The sequence below is a fragment of the Papio anubis genome, chromosome 9 (assembly GCF_008728515.1).
Source record: "Papio anubis isolate 15944 chromosome 9, Panubis1.0, whole genome shotgun sequence".
Lineage (NCBI taxonomy): Eukaryota > Metazoa > Chordata > Mammalia > Primates > Cercopithecidae > Papio > Papio anubis.
In genome coordinates, this window is record NC_044984.1 from 106,028,097 (window position 1) to 106,048,896 (window position 20,800).

Sequence of the window (20,800 nt, forward strand, 5' to 3'; positions counted from 1 at the left end):
GTGCCACTGCACTCCAGCCTGGATGACAGAGCAAGACTCCATTTCAAAAACAAAAGAAAACAAAAAAAGAGACTTAAAAATTTTTTTTAATTTAATTTAATTTTTTTTGAGATGGAGTTTTGCCCTTGTTGCCCAGGCTGGAGTGCAATGGCATGATCTCAGCTCACTGCAACCTCCACCTCTTGGGTTCTAGTGATTCTCCTGCCTCAGCCTCCCAAGTAGCTCAGATTACAGGCACCCGCTACCATGCCTGGTTAATTTTTATATTTTTAGTAGAGATGGGGTTTCACTATGTTGGTCAGGCTGGTCTCAAATTCCTGATCTCAGGTGATCCACCCGCCTTGGCCTCCCAAAGGGCTGGGATTACAGGCGTGAGCCTCTGCTCCCGGCCAAAGAAGACATTTTTCCCAAGTGATAAAGGTTTCACCCACTTGCTCCTTGAAAAAGGCGTTTATTGATAGAGTTTCACATTAGGATGTTTTCCAGCAATTGGATTATGGGTAGTGGCCTCTGCACAGCTGTGGCACCCACTCTGGCCAGCCGGAAGAACTCAGGCAGACTTCTGTTGCTTGCCTGCTCTTCTAACCAAGTGAAATCAATCTACACCCAGGGTTCAGTCTTCTTATGGAGCTGAGAATGAATTACTTTCACCTCAGCCAGGATCCTGCAAGGGAGCCATGGAATTCAGCCTAGTGCAGTGGGAAATTGCATCTCATGAAAGCAGCTTTGTGTCAGGCCAAAGGCCTCTGTGTCACTCCTTTCAGCTGTCCCAGCAGTGTCAGGCAGAGGGACGTGCAAGGGCACCTTTCATCCTCAGGCTTAAAGCATTCTATTTAGCAAGATGGGTTGCCATGGCTGCATTTGTGCTTGATAAACAGAATGAGCATGTTTTTATTCATGGAGCAGGAGTTGGCAGGAAGGACAAAATTGGACACCTGCACAAAATGAGAAAATTACTGTGGTATAAAATGAATGGCCTTTGACAAACTATAGTGGCATGTGATCCTGGACCTGAGTTGGCGGGGTGTAGACCTGGGACTCAGTCATTCCTGGTAGGCAGGTAAGAGGTGCTTTTCTTGCACTGCATGGCAGATGAGGATATTTTGAAGCCCAAATGCACAACTCATTAGAAAGAAAGAATGTCTGCTCAGATCTGTCGTCCAGGGCTGGTTTGAGTTTTCTTTGTTTTCAAACTTGCAGGCCCATTGGAACTCCTTCAGTTTGATCACGGGCAGTCAAATCCAACTTACTACATCAGGCTGGCTAATCGTGATCTGGTTCTGAGGAAGAAGCCCCCAGGGACACTCCTTCCATCTGCCCATGCCATAGAGAGGGAGTTCAGGTAAGTTTTCAGGGCCAGGGGAGCACTTGCCCACCAGCCTCCACCGTGCACAAGCTCAGCCCTAAACAGAAAAGTCAGCACTCCATAAAAACACCCCAAGACATTTAAAACTACAGTTATGGACCAGGTTTTGTGGGTCACACCTATAATCCCAGTGCCTTGGGAGACCGAGGCAGGAGGATCATTGAGCCCAAGAGGTCAAGACCAGCCTAGGCAATGTGGTAAAACCCTGTCTCTACCAAAAAAAAAAAAAAAAAAGAATTAGCCTGCTCGTGGTGGCACGAACCTGTAGTCCCACCTACTCAGGAGGCTGAGGTGGGAGGATTGCTTGAGCTGGGAGGTTGAGGCTATAGTGAGTTACTGTGGCGTCATTGCATTCCCGCCTGGGAGACATTGTGAGACCCTGCCCCAATCCCCAAAAAAGCCAAATGTAAATTAGAACTATTCTGGAAAACAATATGATACAATTTATTAAAAGCCTCAGAGTTTTCATACTTTTAGACCTAGTAATTCCAATTCTGGGTCTCTGTCTTAAAGAAATAATTCTAAGTAGGGGGAAACAGCTTTATGTATTAATATGCTCACCACAAAGTTGTTTAATAAGAAGAATTTGGAAGGCCAGGAGCAGTAGCTAATGTAGTCCCAGCACTTTGGGAGGCTGAGGCAGGTGGATCACTTGAGCTCAGGAGTTTAAGACCAGCCTGGACAACATAGTGAAAACCTGTCTCTACCAAAAACACAAATAGTTAGATGGGTGTGGTGGCATATGCCTGTAGTTCCATCTACTCAGCAGGCTGAGGTGAGAGGATCTCTTGAACCTGGGAGGTGGAGGCTGCACTGAGCCGAGATGGCACCACTGCACACTCCAGCGTGTGTGACAGAGTGAGACTCTGTCTCAAGAAACAAACAAAAGAGTTTGGAAACTACTTAAATGTACTATAATCTGTACCATAATCAGGAAATAAGTAAACCTTGGTATATCTACTCTTTGCAATGACAGAAATAGTAATAGCTAACATTTATTGAATGTTTAGTGTGTGCCAGGCACTAAAATAAATGCTTTGAATGTCTTGTTACTGCAGAGCATCCTCACAACTCTATGATATGTTACTGTTATAATCCTCATTTATGACTAGGAGGAGTGAGGCTTAAAGAAACCAAGGCAGGCAGATTGCTTTGAGCTCAGGAGTTCGAGCCCAGTCTGGGCAACATGGTGAAACCCTGACTACAAAAAATACAAAAATTAGCCAGGTGTTGGTGCCTTGCACCTGTAGTCCCAGCTACATGGGAGGCTGAGGCTGGAAAATCACTTGAACTCAGGAAGCAGAGGTGTAGTGAGCTGAGATCGTACCACTGCACTCACAAAGTGAGACGCTATCTCAAAAAAAAAAAAAAAAAAGATTAACCAGCATACCCAGGGTCATAAAACTAGTAAGCAAGTGCTAGAGTCTAGCTTTATAGCCAGTCCATCAGATTTCATAGCTCACCCTTAATGATTATGCTGTTATTACAGCTAGTAAAACTATGCCTATAATAACAAATGTGTATGATAAAATTTTAAGATAGTAAAGGCAGATACAAATCGCATATATAGTATTAGCTGATTTTTTTTTTTTAGGCAGAGAGTCACTCTTGCCTAGGCTGGAATACAGTGGTGCGATGATACCTCACTATAAACTCGAACTCCTGGGCTCAAGTGATTCTCCTGCCTCAGCCTCCCAAGTACTACAGGCACATACCATCATGCCTGGCTAGTTTTAAAAATTTTTTTGTAGAAATGGGGCCTTACTATATTGCTTGAACTCTTGGCCTCAAGCAGTCCTCCCACGTTGACCTCCCAAAGTTTTGGGGATTACAGGCAGGAGCCAGCGTGCCTGGCCAAGGTTTTTGATTATTAATTAATTAATTAATTAATTTATTTATTTATTTATTTATTTTTTTTTTTAGACGGAGTCTCGCTCTGTCGCCCAGGCTGGAGTGCAGTGGCGCAATCTCGGCTCACTGCAAGCTCCGCCTCCCGGGTTCACGCCATTCTCCTGCCTCAGCCTCCCGAGTAGCTGGGACTACAGGCGCCCACAACCGCGCCCGGCTAATTTTTTGTATTTTTTTAGTAGAGACGGGGTTTCACCGTGGTCTCGATCTCCTGACCTTGTGATCCGCCCGCCTCGGCCTCCCAAAGTGCTGGGATTACAGGCGTGAGCCACCGCGCCCGGCCTTGATTATTAATTTAATAAAAATATTGTTACTCAGATATTTTATTTCATCTTGTTTTAGTTTTGGTAAGTTGTAATTTCTAAGGAGTCTGTTCATATCACCCAAGCTATTGAATTTATTATTTATCATATTCCCTTACTATCCTTTTAATATATGTAGGATCTATAGTGATATCCTTTTTTTTTTTTTTCTGTCGCCCAGGCTGGAGTGCAGTGGCATGATCTTGGCTCATTGCCACCTCCACCTCCCAAGTCCAAGTGATTCTCCTGCCTTAGCCTCTCAAGTAACAGGGATTACAGGCACGTGCCACCATGCCCAGCTAATTTACTATTTTTAGTAGAGGTGGGGTTTCACCATGTTGGCCTGGCTGGTCTACAACCCCTGACCTCAAGTGATTCACCTGCTTCGGCCTCCCAGAGTGCTGCGATTACAGGCGTGAGCCACTATGCCCACCCTAGTGATATCCTTTCTTTATCACTGCTGGTATTGATTGATAATTTGTATTTTGTCTCTCGTTAGTCTAGCTAGGGGTTTATCAATCACATTGATCTGGGAACCACAGTTTGTTTTGTTACTTTTTTCTATTGTTTGTTTTGTTTTGAGGCAGAGTTTTTCCTCTGTCGCCCAGGCTGGAGTGCAGTGGCGCGATCTTGGCTCACTGCAACCTCCGCCTCCCAGGTTCAAGCGATTCTTCTGCCTCAGCCTCCTGGGTAGCTGGGACTACAGGCACACACCACCATGCCCGGCTAATTTTTGTATTTTTAGTAGAGATGGGGTTTCACCATGTTGGCCAGGATGGTCTCGATCTCCTGACCTCGTGATCCACCCGCCTCAGCCTCCCAAAGTGCTGGGATTACAGGCATGAGTCACCGAGCCCAGCCTTTTGTTTGTTATTTTTTGAGACGGAGTTTCGCTCTTGTCGCCCAGTCTTCATTGCAGTGGCATGATCTCGGTTCACTGCAACCTCCGCCTCCTGGGTTCAAGTGATTCTCCTGCCTCAGCCTTCTGAGTAGGTAGATGTACAGGTGTGAGGCACCATGCCTGACTAATTTTTGTATTATTATTTTTTTTCTGAGACGGAGTCTCGCTCTATTGCCCAGGCTGGAGTGCAGTGGCATGATTTCAGCCCACTACAAGCTCTGCTTCCTGGGTTCACGCCATTGTCCTGCCTCAGCCTTGCGAGTAGCTGGGACTACAGGTGCCTGCCACCACACCTGGCTAATTTTTTATGTATTTTTAGTAGAGACGGGGTTTCACCATGTTAGCCAGGATGGTCTCGATCTCCTGACCTTGTGATCCGCCCACCTCGGCCTCCGAAAGTGCTGGGATTACAGGTTTGAGCCACCATGCACAGCCCTAATTTTTGTACTTTTAATAGAGACAGGGTTTTGCCATATTGGCCAGGCTGGTGTTGAACTCCTGACTTCAGGTAATCCGCCCACCTTGGCCTCCCAAAGTGCTAGACTTATAGGTGTGAGCTACCGTGCTGGGCTAGATTTTAATTTTTATTGAAATTTATTGAGATTTATTTTATGGACCAGCACATGACTTATCTTGGTAAACATATTGTGTTTACTTGAAAATAATGTATATTTTGCAATATCTGAGTTAGTGGTATACAAATATCCATCAGATCAGGTTGGTTGGTAGTGGGTTCAGATATGTCTTTAGATAAATCTAATTTTGTCTAATTCTATCATTACTGTGAAAGGAGTGTTAAAATCTCAGCTAAGACTTGTGGATTTCTTCATTTTTTTCTCTTTAATTTTGATCATTTTTACTTGACGTATTTTGAAGCTCTGTTGTTCAGCATGTACATATTTATGATTGTAATACCTTTCTGATGAACTTGCAGTTGTATCATTTTCAAATGTCTCTCTTTGTCTCTGGTGGTACACTGTTGTAAAGCCTGCTTTATTTGATATTAAAGTAGCCACACCAGCTTTCTTATGCTTAGTGATTGCATAATGCTTCCATTTCCATTCTTGTTTTTGCAACCTATCTATGTTTATATATTCAGCGCATATCTCTTGTAGACATCATATAATTAGGTCATGCTTTTCTGTCCAGACTGAAAACTTCTGTCTTTTATTTTTATTTTATTTCATTTATTTTTTTGATTTTTGAGATGGAGTCTCACTCTGTCACCCACGCGAGAACACAGTGGAACGATCTTGGCTCACTGCAACCTCCACCTCCTGGGTTCAAGTGATTCTCATGCTTCAGCCACCCAAGTAGCTGGGATTACAGGTGCACGCCACCACGCCTGGCTAATTTTTGTATTTTTAGTTGAGACAGGCAGGAGCCACCATGTCCAGCCAACTTCTGTCTTTTAATTGGAATCTATTCATCTATTGAGTTTAATGTAATTATTGATATGTTTGATTTAGGTCTACAATTTCACCATTGGTTTTTTGTTTGTCCCATCATTTTTTTTGTTCTTACTTACTTTTGGGTCAATTGAATATTTTTTAGAATTTCATTTTAATTTATGTACCATTTTTAATTCAGAAAAGTAATTTCAGGCCAGGCGCAGTGGCTTATGCCTGTAATCCCAGGACTTTGGGAGGCTGAGGCAGGTGGATCACCTAAGGTCAGGAATTTGAGACCAGCCTGGCCAACATGGCGAAACCTTGTCTCTACTAAAGATACAAAAATTAGCTGGGCATGGTGGTGCACATCTGTAATCCCAGCTACTCAGGAGACTGAGTCCTGAGAATGGCTTGAACTCAGGAAGTGGAGGTTGCAGTGAGCCAAGATCGCGCCACTGCACTCCAACCTGGGCAACAGAGCAAGACTGTGTCTCAAAAAACAAAACAAACAAACAAACAAACAAAGAAAAGTAACTTGAAGAAAATCTCATCAATTCAGCCAGCGGTTTTGTTTATTTTCATTTGTCCTGGCAGGATTATGAAAGCCCTTGCAAATGCTGGAGTACCTGTACCTAACGTTCTTGATCTCTGTGAAGATTCAAGGTAAAGTTCAGATGTTTTTGCTATCGCACATTCAAGCTACAGGAGAGAACAGCCCATATGCTAACACAAATTCCAATTCGTTAAAGACAAATAAAATTTGGGTAGGAGGGCAAAGAAACTTTATAACAACCTCTCCCAGAAGTTCTCAGATATTTAAGTTATCCTGCCAGATAAGTATATGCCTGCTTTAGGGAGAATTGGTAGAAAACATCTTTTTTTAACATTCAAAAAATCCATATTTATCTAGTTTCATGTTGCTTGTTTTTGTTTATTCTTTTATAAGAGTCTTTCTAAACTGTTTGGTGTTTTGAGACGGAGTCTCATTCTGTCACCCAGGCTGGAGTCCAGTGGCCCAATCTCGGCTCACTGCAACCTCTGCCTCCTGAGTTCAAATGATTCTCTTGCCTCAGCCTGCTGAGTAGCTGGGATTACAGGCGCCCCCCACTACGCCCGGCTAGTTTTTTTATTTTTTGAGTAGAGACAGGGTTTCACCATGTTGGCCTTGCTTGTCTCCAACTCCTGACCTCAGATGATCCGCCCACTTCGGCCTCCCATGATGCTGGGATTACAAGTGTGAGCCACTGTGCCTGGACCTAAACTATTTTAAACAGCTTTGTAACATGGTTTTTGAGTGTCACTTCTTTCCTAACGTTTTAATTATGAAACATTTGAAACCTTCGGAAAAGGTGAAAGAAGAAAAAATAATATAATGAATATCTGTTTATATTTCATCTAGATCAAAAATTAAAACATTGTTAACATTTTGCCACATTTATTTTCTATATATGTGTGTGTGTATACATGTATACTTTTAACATGTATATAATGATTTTTTTTGGCTGAACCTTTTGAAATAAGTTTCAGACAGCATGCATCTCTCAAGAATAAAGACATTGACCAGGCATAGTGGCTAACGCCTGTAATCCCATCACTTAAGGAGGCTGAGGCAGGCAGATCACTTGAGCCCAGGAGTTTGAGACCAGCCAGGGCAACATGGCAAAACCCCATCTCTACAAAAACAAAAAAAAAATTAGCCAGGTGTGGAGGTGCACACCTGTAGTCCCACCTACTTACCTGGAACAATTGAGGTGGGAGGTGGAGGCTGCAGTGAGCTGTGATCACACCACCGCACTCCAGGCTGGATGATAGAGTGAGACCCTGTCTTTTTTTTCCTTTTCTTTTTTTTCCTTTTTTTTTGAGATGGAGTCTCACTCTGTTGCCCAGGCTGGAGTGTAATGGCGCAGTCTGGGCACACTGCAACCTCTGCCTCCTGAATTCAAGCAATTCTCCTGCCTCAACCTCCCAAGTAGCTGGGATTACAGGCATGCACCACCACACCTGGCTAATTTTTGTATTTTTAATAGAGACGGGGTTTTGCCTTGTTGGCCAGGCTGGTCTCAAACTCTTGACCTCAAGTGATCCATCTGCCTTGGCCTCCCAAAGTGCCGGATTACAGGTGTGAGCCACTGCACCTGGCTGACATTGTCTTTCATAACCACAACACCAGTACACCTAAGATAACTAACAATTATTTAATAATAATACTGAATATCCAGTCCATGTTCAAATTTCCCCAATTCTCTTGGAAACATCTTTTGTAATAGTTTTTAAACTTGAAACATTTGTAATGGTAGAATTTTCTTTTTTTTTTTTTTTTTCAGACGGAGTCTTGCTCTGTCACCCAGGCTGGAGTGCAGTGGCCAGATCTCAGCTCACTGCAAGCTCCGCCTCCCAGGTTTACGCCATTCTCCTGCCTCAGCCTCCCAAGTAGCTGGGACTACAGGCGCCCGCCACCTCACCCGGCTAGTTTTTTTGTATTTTTTAGTAGAGATGGGGTTTCACCGTGTTAGCCAGGATGGTCTCGATCTCCTGACCTTGTGATCCGCCCGTCTCGGCCTCCCAAAGTGCTAGGATTACAGGCTTGAGCCACCGTGCCCGGCCAATGGTAGAATTTTCAAAACAATTTTTTAGAGTAGTAAACTGGAGGCTGAGGCAGATGGATCACTTGAAACCAGGAGTTTGAGACCAGCCTGGCCAACATGGTGGAACCCCGTCTCTACTGAAAAATACAAAAATTAGCTGGGCATGGTGGTACGTGCCTGGAGTCAGGAGAATCGTTTGAACCCGAGAGGCAGAGTTTGCAGTAGGCCGAGATCACACCACTGCACTCCAGCCTAGGTGATAGAGTGAGACTCTGTCTCAAATAAATAAATAAATAAAGTACAGTAGAGTAGTAAACTGATTGCTAGTAATGACCAAAAGATGGATTAGTGACACGTCATTGGGTCACCTTAGTACTGCTGGGTGGTATATACACCATTCATACCACCGAAAAATGATAAAAAATAACCTCAATAACAAGAAGGGATACTTACTGAACCCTTGTTGGAACCAGAGACCATGCCAGGCACTCTGTATGTTTGTTGCTTAATTCATTTTTTTTTTTTTAAGTAACAAATACCCTGGAAGCGCCCTTAATTCTTGCAATTACCCTTTGAAGTGGGTATGTCTTACAGATTAAAAAACAACAACACGGCTGGGCGCAGTGGCTCACGCCTGTAATCCCAGCATTTTGGGAGGCTGAGGCAGGCGGATTACGAGGTCAGGAGATTGAGACCATCCTGGCTAACACAGTGAAACCCCATCTCTACTAAAAATACAAAAAAGTTAGCCAGATGTGGTGGCACACACCTGTAGTTCCAGTTATTCGGGATGGTGAGGCAGGAGAATCGCTTGAAACCAGGAGGCGGAGGTTGCAGTGAGCCAAGATCGTGCCATTGCACTCCAGCCTAGGCAACAGGCAACAGAGCGAGACTCCATCTCAACAACAAAGCCTAAAGAGGTTTAATAAGTCTCTCAGGGTCACTCTTCAACTAAGGGCAGAGTTGGGATTTAAACCTGGTTCTGACCAGGTGCAGTGGCTCACACCCATAATCCCAACACTCTGGGAGGCTGAAGCAGGCAGATTATCTGAGGTCAGGAGTTTAAGACCAGCCTGGCCAACATGGTGAAACCCCATCTCTACTAAAAATACAAAAATTAGTCAGGCATGGCGGCACGCACCTGGAGTCCCAGCTGAGGCAGGAGAATTGCTTGAACCCAGCAGGAAGAGGTTGCAGTGAGCTGAGATCACGCCACTGCACTCCAGCCTGGGCAACAGAGCAAGACTCCATCTCAAAAAAATAAAAAAATAAGAAATAGGCCAGGCGCGGTGGCTCAAGCCTGTAATCCCAGCACTTTGGGAGGCCGAGACGGGCGGATCACGAGGTCAGGAGATCGAGACCATCCTAGCGAACACGGTGAAACCCCGTCTCTACTAAAAAATACAAAAAAACTAGCCAGGCGAAGTGGCGGGCGCCTGTAGTCCCAGCTACTCGGGAGGCTGAGGCAGGAGAATGGCGTAAACCCGGGAGGCGGAGCTTGCAGTGAGCTGAGATCCAGCCACTGCACTCCAGCCTGGGCGACAGAGCCAGACTCCATCTCAAAAAAAAAAAAAAAAGAAAAGAAAAGAAATAAAAACCGGTTCTGTGTGACTCCAGAGGTCCTTCTCTGAGCCTTGCTGCTTGCTACATTATTACACTTTGAATCCATTCCTGTGGCTTATACAAAGGAACCAGGGAGAAGAGAAAAGCATGCTGTCCAAGAAGCACAGATGGGTGTGCATGTGTGTGTATGCACGTGTGTATGTATGTGGGTAGATCCGTTGCAAGAAGGATACTTCTAATGCACTGTGCTTATGTGTAAGGAAAAAGGAAGTATCCAGTGCTCTGGGTCTGAACTCTTCTCCAGATCTCAACCCAGGGACAGTGTACACCCAGGGACAGTGACAAAGAATAGGGTCATGACTAACAGCCTGCCACATTATGACTCAGATCCCTGAAACCCCTTCTGTGTTCCTCCCAGTGTCGTTGGCACCCCATTCTATGTGATGGAGTACTGCCCAGGTCTCATCTACAAAGACCCTTCCCTGCCAGGCTTGGAACCCAGCCACAGGCGAGCCATATACACTGCTATGAACACAGTCCTGTGCAAAATTCACAGTGTGGATCCCCAGGCTGTGGGGCTTGAAGACTATGGGAAGCAAGGTGAGCAGGAGGCCACGTCTCCCATGCTGGTTGTTTCATCACTAGTGCTTCTGCTTTTAGGATCTGAATCATTTTGGGTATTAACACACCATGCGTAAGGCACACTTAGCTTCTTCCTTGGAAATCCAGTTTAGTTTTAATGGGTGTTGCTGACTTAGGTATTTGGGCCTTCGATAAATCCCTTTATGAACTACACAATCTTTCTTCCCTGCAACTTTTTTTTTTCATTTTTTCTTTTTTTCCCTGAAGTATTCTACTATCCAATTCCCTGCTACTTTTATCTCACTAGACCATTTAAATTTTTTTTCTGATACTGACCAAATGTATTTAAAATGTGTTTTTCTCTGTTTCTTACCCTTTTCCCTAAATACTCTTCAACAGGAATTTATATATTTTTTGAGATGGGGGTCTCACTATGTTGCCCAGGCTGGTCTGGTCTCAAACTTATGGGCTCAAGCCATCCTCCTGTCTCAGCCTCCCAAGTAGTTGGGACTCTGGGCATGTGCCACCGTGTCCAGTTTCAACAGGGATAGTTTTTTTGTTTGTTTTTTGAGACAGGGTCTCTCTCTGTAGCCCACACTGGAGTGCAGTGGCGTGATCTTGGCTCACTGCAGCCTCAACCTTTTGGGCTCAAGCGATCCTCCCACCTCTCCCTCTTGAGTAGCTGGGACTACAGGTATGCACCACCATGCCCAGCTAATTTTTGTATTTTTAGTAGAGACAGGATTTCGCCATGTTGCCCAGGCTCTACCCAAACTCCTGCGCTCAAGTGATTTGGCCTCCCGAAGTGTTGGGATTACAGGCATGAGCCACTGCAGCCAGCCCTCATATAGTACTTACCACATGCCAAGAACAGTTCTAAGGGCTTTACATATTTTATTCTCCCAACAGCTCTATGAGGACCATCTCAAGATGAGGAAACTAAAGCATAGAGATGCTAAGTAACCTGCCTGAGATCACACTGCTAGAGAACAGCAGAGCTGGGTTTCAAAGCCTGGCAGTCTGACTCCAGGGTTGATTTGCCCAGCTAACCACTGTTGTTTAGCCAAAAAGTGATTTATGAAAGGCTGTTAGGAAGCACACAAGATCTTTTTTTTGGGGACGGAGTTTTGCTCTTGTTACCCAGGCTGGAGTGCAATGGTGTGATCTCGGCTCACTTCAACCTCCACCACCTGGGTTCAAGCGATTCTCCTGCCTCAACCTCCCAAGTAGCTGGGATCACAGGCACCCACCACCACACCTGGCTAATTTTTGTATTTTTTAGTAGAGACGGGCTTTCGCCATGTTGGACAGGCTGGTCTCGAACTCCTGACCTCATGATCTGCCCACCTTGGCCTCCCAAAGTGCTGGGATTACAGGTGTGAGCCACCATGCCCGGCCATAAGGTCTTTAAGAGGAGCAGAGATCATATTTGGAGACCACACAGCTAGGAACAGCACCCAGACCACACTAATCCAGCCAAACAGCCGATGATTTCCACCTTGGGGCAGCAGGAGCATCATGTGGGAAATTCTCCAGTCTTAGGAACGTGTTCAAAGACACCGCAGCACCCACTGCAGAGCATGACAAAGGGTTTTACTGCACTGGTTTTTTTTTCCCGTTACTTTCAGAGGTTGCTGAAATTGCATACCATGTTCTAATCATCTTTCCCACAGGGGCCTATATTCCACGCCAGGTGCGAACCTGGGTTAAGCAGTATCGGGCTTCTGAAACCAGCACCATCCCAGCTATGGAGAGGCTGATCGAGTGGCTCCCCCTCCATCTTCCCCATCAGCAGAGGACCACACTGGTGCACGGGGACTTCAGGTAGATGTGATGGCAGGGAGAGCTGAAAAATGACAGCAAGGACACTCCAAGGGGGAATTGAGCAATTGGTCTTGCTGCAATTTACAGTCGGGAATTATTCCTATTACAAAGCACCTCTCTGTGTGTGGCCTTTTCAGGCAGGGTTTCTCAGCTCTGGCACCGTGACATGTTGAATTGGGTAAGTTTTTGTGGTGGGAGCTACTGTGCATTGTAGGATGTCAGGCATCATCCCTGGCCTCAACCCGATGCCAGTAGCACCCCTCCCCGCAGAGTGTGGCAACCAAAAATCTTTGCAGACCTGGTCCAGTGTTCCCAGGGAGGGCAGCATTCCTCTGTTGAGACCCACTGTTTGAAAGTAAGGCAGAGTCTACGGCCCCTGAAGAGGCCTGATCTCATCTGAAAGTAAGGCAGAGTGAGGGTGCCACTCACCTCCCAAGAGTCCTGGGGATGGACATTCTCACTGGGTGTAGTGAAAGGATTGAAAGAGAGTGACAGAGTCTCTGGGGCTATGTGATGAGTCTGTAGCGCGGCTAAAATGGGAACTTCAGTATGCCTGGCATCCGGCGGCAGAGATGATAGCTTTATCTTATCATCTCTTGCTGTGAAAACTGCCCATTAGGTACTTTTATAGGGTAGTGTTTATCGTGTTTTCTGCTTCACAGCACCTGGAGACCTGCTTTTGATGCAAGAATGCCTTATTTGGCTTGTCTTTTTGCCCATGTGGGGACCCAGGCCTTTTATTGAACAAGGCTAGACAGTGAAGGTTAATTTTAAATTTTAAAGACCTTTCGGCTTCTTCTTTTTTTTTTTTTTTTAAGACAGTTTCACTCCGTCGCCCAGGCTGGAGTGCAGTGGCATGATCTCAGCTCACTGCATACCCCACCTCCCGGGTTCAAGCGATTCTCCCGCCCCAGCCTTCCGAGCAGCTGGGATTACAGGTGTGCACCACCATGTGCGGCTAACTTTTGTATTTTTAGAAATCCAAAAATACAATATATTTTTAGTAATACAAAAATATGAGAATGGGGTTTTATCATGTTGATCAGGCTGGTCTCAAACTCCTGCCCTCAAGTGATCTGCCCACCTTGGCCTCCCAAAGTGCTGGGATTACAGGCGTGAGCCACCATGCCCAGCCTTAAAGACACTTCTTTGCCCTCCAGATTTGATTGGCCTGTCTTCATTGGCTTGACCTGTGTCCCTCACTCCCGGCTTCTTCTGTTATCCAGCCACCTTTGGGAATCCCCCTGGGTCTGAGAGTGGACAGCTGAGCTTTCTTTGTCATGTGGTCATCATGGGAGCTTGAGGAACCTACTCCTGCATCAGAGACTGATGGGGCCAAGTGCTTCCCCCACACTGCCTTGAACTTGGCAAGCAGTTGGGCTGCATTTGACCCCCTCCTCCATCTTTCTCCACTTGGGACTCTAGAGCACTTGCCTGACAACACTTTCCTGGCCAGCTATTGCCATGTATTTCCTTTGGTGGGGAAGACCTCAGGTGGCCTTTGTGTCACCAGCCCATAACAGCTGCTCCGTGGACCTTGTCTTTGCTTCTCTTGGCACCTCAAAGATCTACGAATGTGATCAAGTATACAGCAGGCAGGAGATGTCCAGTGCAGTCTGAGCACCCCATACCCTAGCTATAGTGAAGTATGATGATCATTTAGGATGTTGCCTCCAGGAAAGGCATCCTCTGATTTTAGAGAGTGTGCTGCTGCTTATTGATCAACATAGTTGAGATAATTCTGATTTTTGATGGATGGAAGAATATTTCTTGCTAATGGAGTGAATCACCGGTGGTGAAAGCATAAACTGCCGCAGCTACTTTGAAAAGTAGGCCGGGCGCGGTGGCTCAAGCCTGTAATCCCAGCACTTTGGGAGGCTGAGACGGGTGGATCACGAGGTCAGGAGATCGAGACCATCCTGGCTAATACGGTGAAACCCCGTCTCTACTAAAAATACAAAAAAAAACTAGCCGGGCGAGGTGGTGGACGCCTATAGTCCCAGCTACTCGGGAGGCTGAGGCAGGAGAATGGCGTAAACCCGGGAGGTGGAGCTTGCAGTGAGCTGAGATCTGGCCACTGCACTCCAGCCTGGCCGACAGAGCGAGACTCCGTCTCAAAAAAAAAAAAAGAAAAGAAAAGAAAAGTAGTAGGCGACTCATGCCTGTAATCCCAGCACTTTGGGAGGCCGAAGCGGGCAGATCACTTGAGGTCAGCAGTTCGAGACCAGCCTGGCCAACATGCCAAAATCCCATGTCTACTAAAAATACAAAAAGTACCCGAGTGTGGTTTTACCCGTGTAATCTCAACTACTTGGGAAGGTGAGGCAGGAGAATCACTTGAATCCGGGAGGTAGAGGTTGCAGTGAGCCAAGACCATGCCACTGCATTCCAGCCTGGGTGACAGAGTGAGACTCCATCTCAAAAAGAAAAGAAAAGAAAAGGAATGGGCAGTAACATGGAAGATGGGAATATGCTGCAACACATCGTTTTTTGTAAAGAAGCATCTGCTGCAGCTTTGCACCAAGAGACTCAGGCGAAGATGTTTGTTTTGGTCATGCTTGTAATTATAATACATGATAAATAAAATGTAGTTTGGCCATATGTTGGAATTCTATTTAGTGGGTAAAATAAACCAATTTGCTGTACATAAGTCATAAGTCTCAAACAGATAATGCTAAGTAGAAAAAAGTAAGTTTCAAAAGGGTAATAAATCATTTATGAAAACTTAAAAATAATTGAAAGAACACTATATGTGGTATATAGGTACAGTTATAGATAAGAGAAATATAGAAATATCTGAGACTGATATATACTAACTTCAGGATAGCAGTAAATCTGTCATTTTTTTAAAAATCTGAAGCAAATATAACAAAAAAGCAGATATAATATCTGCTAAATCTGGAAGATGGACACATGAGTTCTGACATTATATCATTCTCTGTATTTTTCTGCATGCTTGATGTTTACTTTTTCTTTTAAATAAAGCATGCATTACAGACAGCCCTGGCAGGAAACAGAAAGCATGAAAGAGGCTATTTGGGGAGAGTTCAATATAGGGTTGTAGTGTGGTTTAGAGGAAACGCTGAAGAACAGTGTGGAGTCCCGGGGCCAAGAACAGTGAGGAGTCAGTCTGACAGGGCAAGCATGTGCTGTGGTTATTGCTACTCTACAACAAACTTTGTCAGAACTGAGTGGCTATCAACAACGACAGTAGTCATTTTGCTCATGAATCTTTGCAGTCTGGGGACAGGACAGCTTATTTCAAAGTAGGGCGGCTGTTAGACGGGGCTGAATCTTCTGAAGGCTTGCTAGCATGCCGGCCCTGGGCAGAGAAGATATGAACAGCCGGGCTCCTTGGGCCTTTCTGTCTCTTTATGGTTCCCACATCGTCTCTCCAGCATGGCAGCTTCTGGGTAACTGGACTTTTTTCTTTGAGACAGGATCTTGCACTGTCACCCAGGCTGGAGTGCAGTAGCTATTCATAGGCTGGAACATAACTGACTGCAGCTGCCAACTCCTGGGCTCAGTGATACTCCCACCTTAGCCTCCTGAGTAGCTGTGACTATAGGCGTGCACTACCACGCTCAGCTAATTTTTAAATTTTTTTTTGTAGAGATAGGGTCTTGCTGTGTTGCCCAGGCTGGTCTTGAACTCCTGAGCTTAAGCAGTCCTCCCAACTTGTCCTCCCAAAATGTGGGGATTACAGGCATGAGCCATTGCACTCAACCCTGGACTTCTTACCTGGGGGCTCAGGGCTCCAAAATAGTGTGTTTCAAGGGACAGAGGGCTGGGCAGAAGCTGTATCATGTTTTCTGACCTAGTCTAGTCTCGGGAGTCCCTCAGCATCACTTCCATGTGTCTTGTATCTGTTAAAAGCAAGATGCTTCACTGGGCCAAGCGTAAGACTCTACCTTTTGTGGGAGGAGTGTCAAAGGATTTACAGATCTGTTTTAAAACCATCACAGGGAGGGAGTAATTCCCTGAACCCAGAGAGGCTAGCTCTCTAGGGAGGGCTGCAGAGAAGGAGCTGGGGAAATAAATAACCAGGCCCCTTCCCATCTCCTGCTTTTGATTGGCTGAGTCCAGCTGGAAGCCAGAGGGCAAGGGAGTCCTTGGAGCACACAGCCCAGGGAGCTCAGGCTCCCGGGCACAGAGGGGATGGGAGGGTGGGGAGCCAGTCTGAAAGGCAAACAGACCACGCAGAATCCTCCCTAGCCGGCAGTTTTCTTAGTGCTGTCTCTGTTCCTCCTGGGGCTTTTCAGGCTCGACAACCTGGTGTTTCATCCAGAAAAGCCAGAGGTGCTTGCTGTCCTTGACTGGGAACTTTCTACCTTGGGCGACCCCCTCATCGATGTGGCCTACAGCTGCCTGGCTCATTACCTGCCGTCCAGTTTTCCCGTGCTGAGAGGTAGGAACTGCTGCTGGAGGATAGTGGAGGAGCAAGCCAGTTCTCAAAGCACTTGGGAGCAAACTCAGCTGAAGTAGTCCATGATTGGACAGGAAAGTGAAAGTGAGGTCCTGATGGTTCTGGTGGGAAACATAGCTGGAATGCACTCCTGTCACATTTGCGGGGAAGTAGATATAGAATGTGTGTTAAGTGAAAAGTATGCTTGTATAGGCACCTCTTTTGCTTTTACACAGCTAACTTCTATTTAGGGTTTTAAATTAAAAACACATTTATTGTGGCTGGGTGTGGTGGCTCACGCCTGTAATGCCAGCACTTTGGGAGACCAAGGCGGGCGGATCACAAGGTCAGGAGTTCAAGACCAGGCTGGCTAACATGGTGAAACCCCATCTCTACTAAAAATAAAAAATTAGCTGGACGTGGTGGCATGCGCCTATAACCCCAGCTACTCGGGAGGCTGAGGCAGGAGAATCGTTTGAACCTGGGAGGCGGAGGTTGCAGTCAGCCGAGATCACACCATTGCACTCCAGCCTGCGCAACAGGGCAAGACTCCATCTCAAAAAAAAATAAAAACAAGCCACATTTATTATAAAAATACTAGAGCCAACAGATAGCAACAACAACGAAACAGTTAAAATCATTAGTAGTCCCAGAGATAACCATTTGCTGACATTTCAGTATCTATCCATGTCATCTTTTCTTGTGTGTATATGTATATTTCCTAAAACAAAAATGTAACATGATCGAATGACATGCTTTTTTTCACTTCATTGTATACTGTAGACATGTTTTCATGACATTACATATTCTACAGCATAATTTTTAATGAGAGCATATAATCTTATTGTATAGAATTAAGGGAAGATGGCTGGGTACGGTGGCTCGCACCTGTAATCCCAGCACTTTGGACTTTGGGAGGCCGAGACGGGCAGATCATAAGGTCAGGAGATCAAGACCATCCTGGCTAACATGGTGAAACCCCATCTCTACTAAAAATACAAAAAAATTAGCCGGGCGTAGTGGTGGGCGCCTGTAGTCCCAGCTACTCAGGAGCCTGAGGCAAGAGAATGGCACGTGAACCCAGGAGGCAGAGCTTGCAGTGAGCCGAGATGATTGTACCACTGCACTCCAGCCTGGGCGACAGAGCGAGACTCCGTCTCAAAAAAGAAAAAAAAAAACAAAAGAGAATTAAGGGAAGACTTTTGGGTTAATTCCTATTTAGATATTTAATTTGTTTTCAATTTTTAAATATTACCTCCCCCACCCCTATGAAGAAAGGCAGTGAATATCTTTGTAGTAATATCTTTGCCTATATATAAGGTATACTCCTAAGATTAATTTCTATGAATAGAATATATTACATGCTTCTAAATCATGAAAATGTCACAGATGGAGCAAATAAGTGAATTTTTTTGAGACGGAGTCTAACTCTGTTGCCCAGGCTGGAGGGCAGTGGTGCGATCTTGGCTCACTGCAAGCTCTGCCTCCCAGGCTCACACCCTTCTCCTGCCTCAGCCTCCCGAATAGCTGGGACTACAGGCACTTGCCACCACGCCCAGCTAATTTTTTGTTTTTGTAGTAGAGATGGGGTTTCACTGTGTTAGCCAGGATGGTCTCAATCTCCTGACCTCGTGATTTGCCCACCTTGGCCTCCCAAAGTGCTAGGATTACAGGCATGAGCCACTGTGCCCGGCCTGTGAAATTGTTTTATTTGCTATAATTATCATTTTCATAATTTGGTGAGATCTTTTTGTTTATTTTTATATTTATTTGTTTATTTATTTTTGAGATGGAGTCTCCCTCTGTCACTCGTTTATTTATTTTTGAGATGGAGTCTCACTCTGTCACCCAGGCTGGACCACGGTGGCGCAAACTCGGCTCACTGCAACCTCCATCTCCCAGGTTCAAACGATTCCCCGGCCTCAGCCTCCTGAGTAGCTGGGATTACAGGCGTGTGCCACAACACCTGGCTAATTTTTGTATTTTTAGTAGAGACAGGGTCTTCACCATGTTGGCCAGGCTGGTGTCGACCTCCTGACCTCAAGTGATCTGCCCTCCTCAGCCTCCAAAAGTGCTGGTATTAGAGGCATGAGCCACTGCGCCCAGTCAATTGTTTATTTTATTTTTTTTTTTGAGATGGAGTCTCGCTCTGTCACCCATGCTGGAGTGCAGTGGCGTGATCTCAGCCCACTGCAACCTCTGCCTCCTGGATTCATGCAATTCTCCCATCTCAGCCTCCCTCCCAGGTAGCTGGGATTACAGGTGCATGCCACCATGCCTGGCTAATTTTTGTATTTTTAGTAGAGACAGGGTTTCACCATATTGGTCAGGCCAGTCTTGAACTCCTGATCTCAGGTGATCCACCTACCTCGGCCTCCCAAAGTGCTGGGTTTACAGGCGTGAGCCACTGCGCTGAGCCTGAGATCGCTCTTTCCACGTCATTTTTGATCAAATGACTGGTTGAAGATAATATGCATCCACCCTTAACTGTGGCCCAGATGGAGTTGGAAGCTCCCATTCCTTCCTTTACTGCCATTAGAGTCTGAAACCTGTAAGAGCCAATTTGTGAATAATGACTTCATGCCTGGATGCCCAGCCATCTAAGGGAATAAGAGCCAATGCAGGAATAAGCTAACCCCTGGAACTGGTCGTGAAACTAATTTTCAAGGGACATGGCAATTTTCAGAATTTAAATATTTGCCAGCTACAGGGGTATGTCAAGTCAGTGACTACCCATGAATGGCTCTTTCTCCCAGGTTTTAATGACTGTGACTTGACACAGCTGGGAATCCCTGCTGCAGAGGAGTATTTCAGGATGTACTGCCTCCAAATGGGACTCCCTCCCACTGAGAACTGGAACTTCTATATGGCTTTTTCCTTTTTCCGTTTGGCTGCAATCCTACAGGGAGTCTACAGGCGATCACTCACAGGTAATGGGATGGCTGCCCTGAAGAATCGCTTGGGAGTGAGTCACAGTGAGGACCGTGCCTCCACCTGGAAACCCTCTCAGGGCCACAGAGGCTTTGGAGAGACCGGTTTGGCCACAATTCTCTGAGATTCAGTTAATCCAACCATTTGTCACGTAAATATTTTCTTTACAATATTTATTATTTGTTTTTGAGACAGGGTCTTGCTCTGTCACCCTGGGTGGAATGCAGTGGTGCAATCCCGGCTCACTGTAATCTCTACCTCCTGGGTTTAAGTGATTCTCCTGCCTCAGCCTCCCGAGTAGCTGGGACTACGGGCCTACACCACCACACCTCACTAATTTTTTTTTGTATTTTTAGTAGAGATAAAGTTTCACCATGTTGGCCAAGCTGGTCTCGAACTCCAGACCTCAAGTGATCCTAAAGTGCTGGGATTACAGGTGTGAGCCACCATGCCCAGCTTATTTAACAATATTTAAACTTGTTTTTTAATTATTAAAGTAATGCACAAAGAAATTTTTCCAGTTAAAGCATTCATGCTCATGATCAAAATTTGGTCATATAGAATTATGTAAAATTGTATTTCACCCTTTTCAACACCATTCCTCAAAGATAAATGTTACCGTTAAGAGTTTCCTGGGCCCTCCAGTTTTTCTGTTTATCTATCTTCTCTCTCTCCTCCTACTTTTGCGCAAACGTGATCATCCTATGTGTATTTTTCAGAACTTTGATTTTAAAATTTTGTATGCTTAAGAATTTCTATGAAATATGTGTATGGCCATTTGCATATTTAACAACTATATTAGGCAAATTTCTTGTGGGTTTTTTTGTTTGTTTGCTTCTGTTTTTGTTTTTTTTTTTTTGAGACAGTTTCTCACTCTGTTGCCCAGGCTGGAGCGCAGTGGTGCGATCTTGCCTCACTGCAACCTCCACCTCACCAGCTCAAGCAATTCTCATGCCTCAGCATCCGAAGAAGCTGCGATTATAGGCACAGGCCACCATGCCCGGGTCATTTTTTTCTTTGTTTTTAGTAGAGACAGGGTTTC

The 20,800-nt window shown here is 45.4% G+C and overlaps 1 protein-coding gene across 7 annotated transcripts in view; it reads left to right on the forward strand.

The window, feature by feature from the left end:
- The window catches only part of ACAD10 (acyl-CoA dehydrogenase family member 10), a 69,777-nt gene that overhangs the window by 30,022 nt on the left and 18,955 nt on the right, over nt 1-20,800 (forward strand). For 5 of the 7 annotated variants that reach the window (XM_031650765.1, XM_031650762.1, XM_031650763.1 and 2 more), the window contains 6 exons: nt 1,201-1,342; nt 6,463-6,531; nt 10,435-10,616; nt 12,272-12,422; nt 16,685-16,830; nt 19,584-19,757. In XM_031650765.1, the coding sequence (XP_031506625.1) occupies nt 1,201-1,342; nt 6,463-6,531; nt 10,435-10,616; nt 12,272-12,422; nt 16,685-16,830; nt 19,584-19,757 (864 nt within the window). The remainder of the gene's footprint in view (nt 1-1,200; nt 1,343-6,462; nt 6,532-10,434; nt 10,617-12,271; nt 12,423-16,684; nt 16,831-19,583; nt 19,758-20,800) is intronic. The other 2 variants (XM_031650764.1, XM_031650761.1) reach the window with 2 other exon arrangements.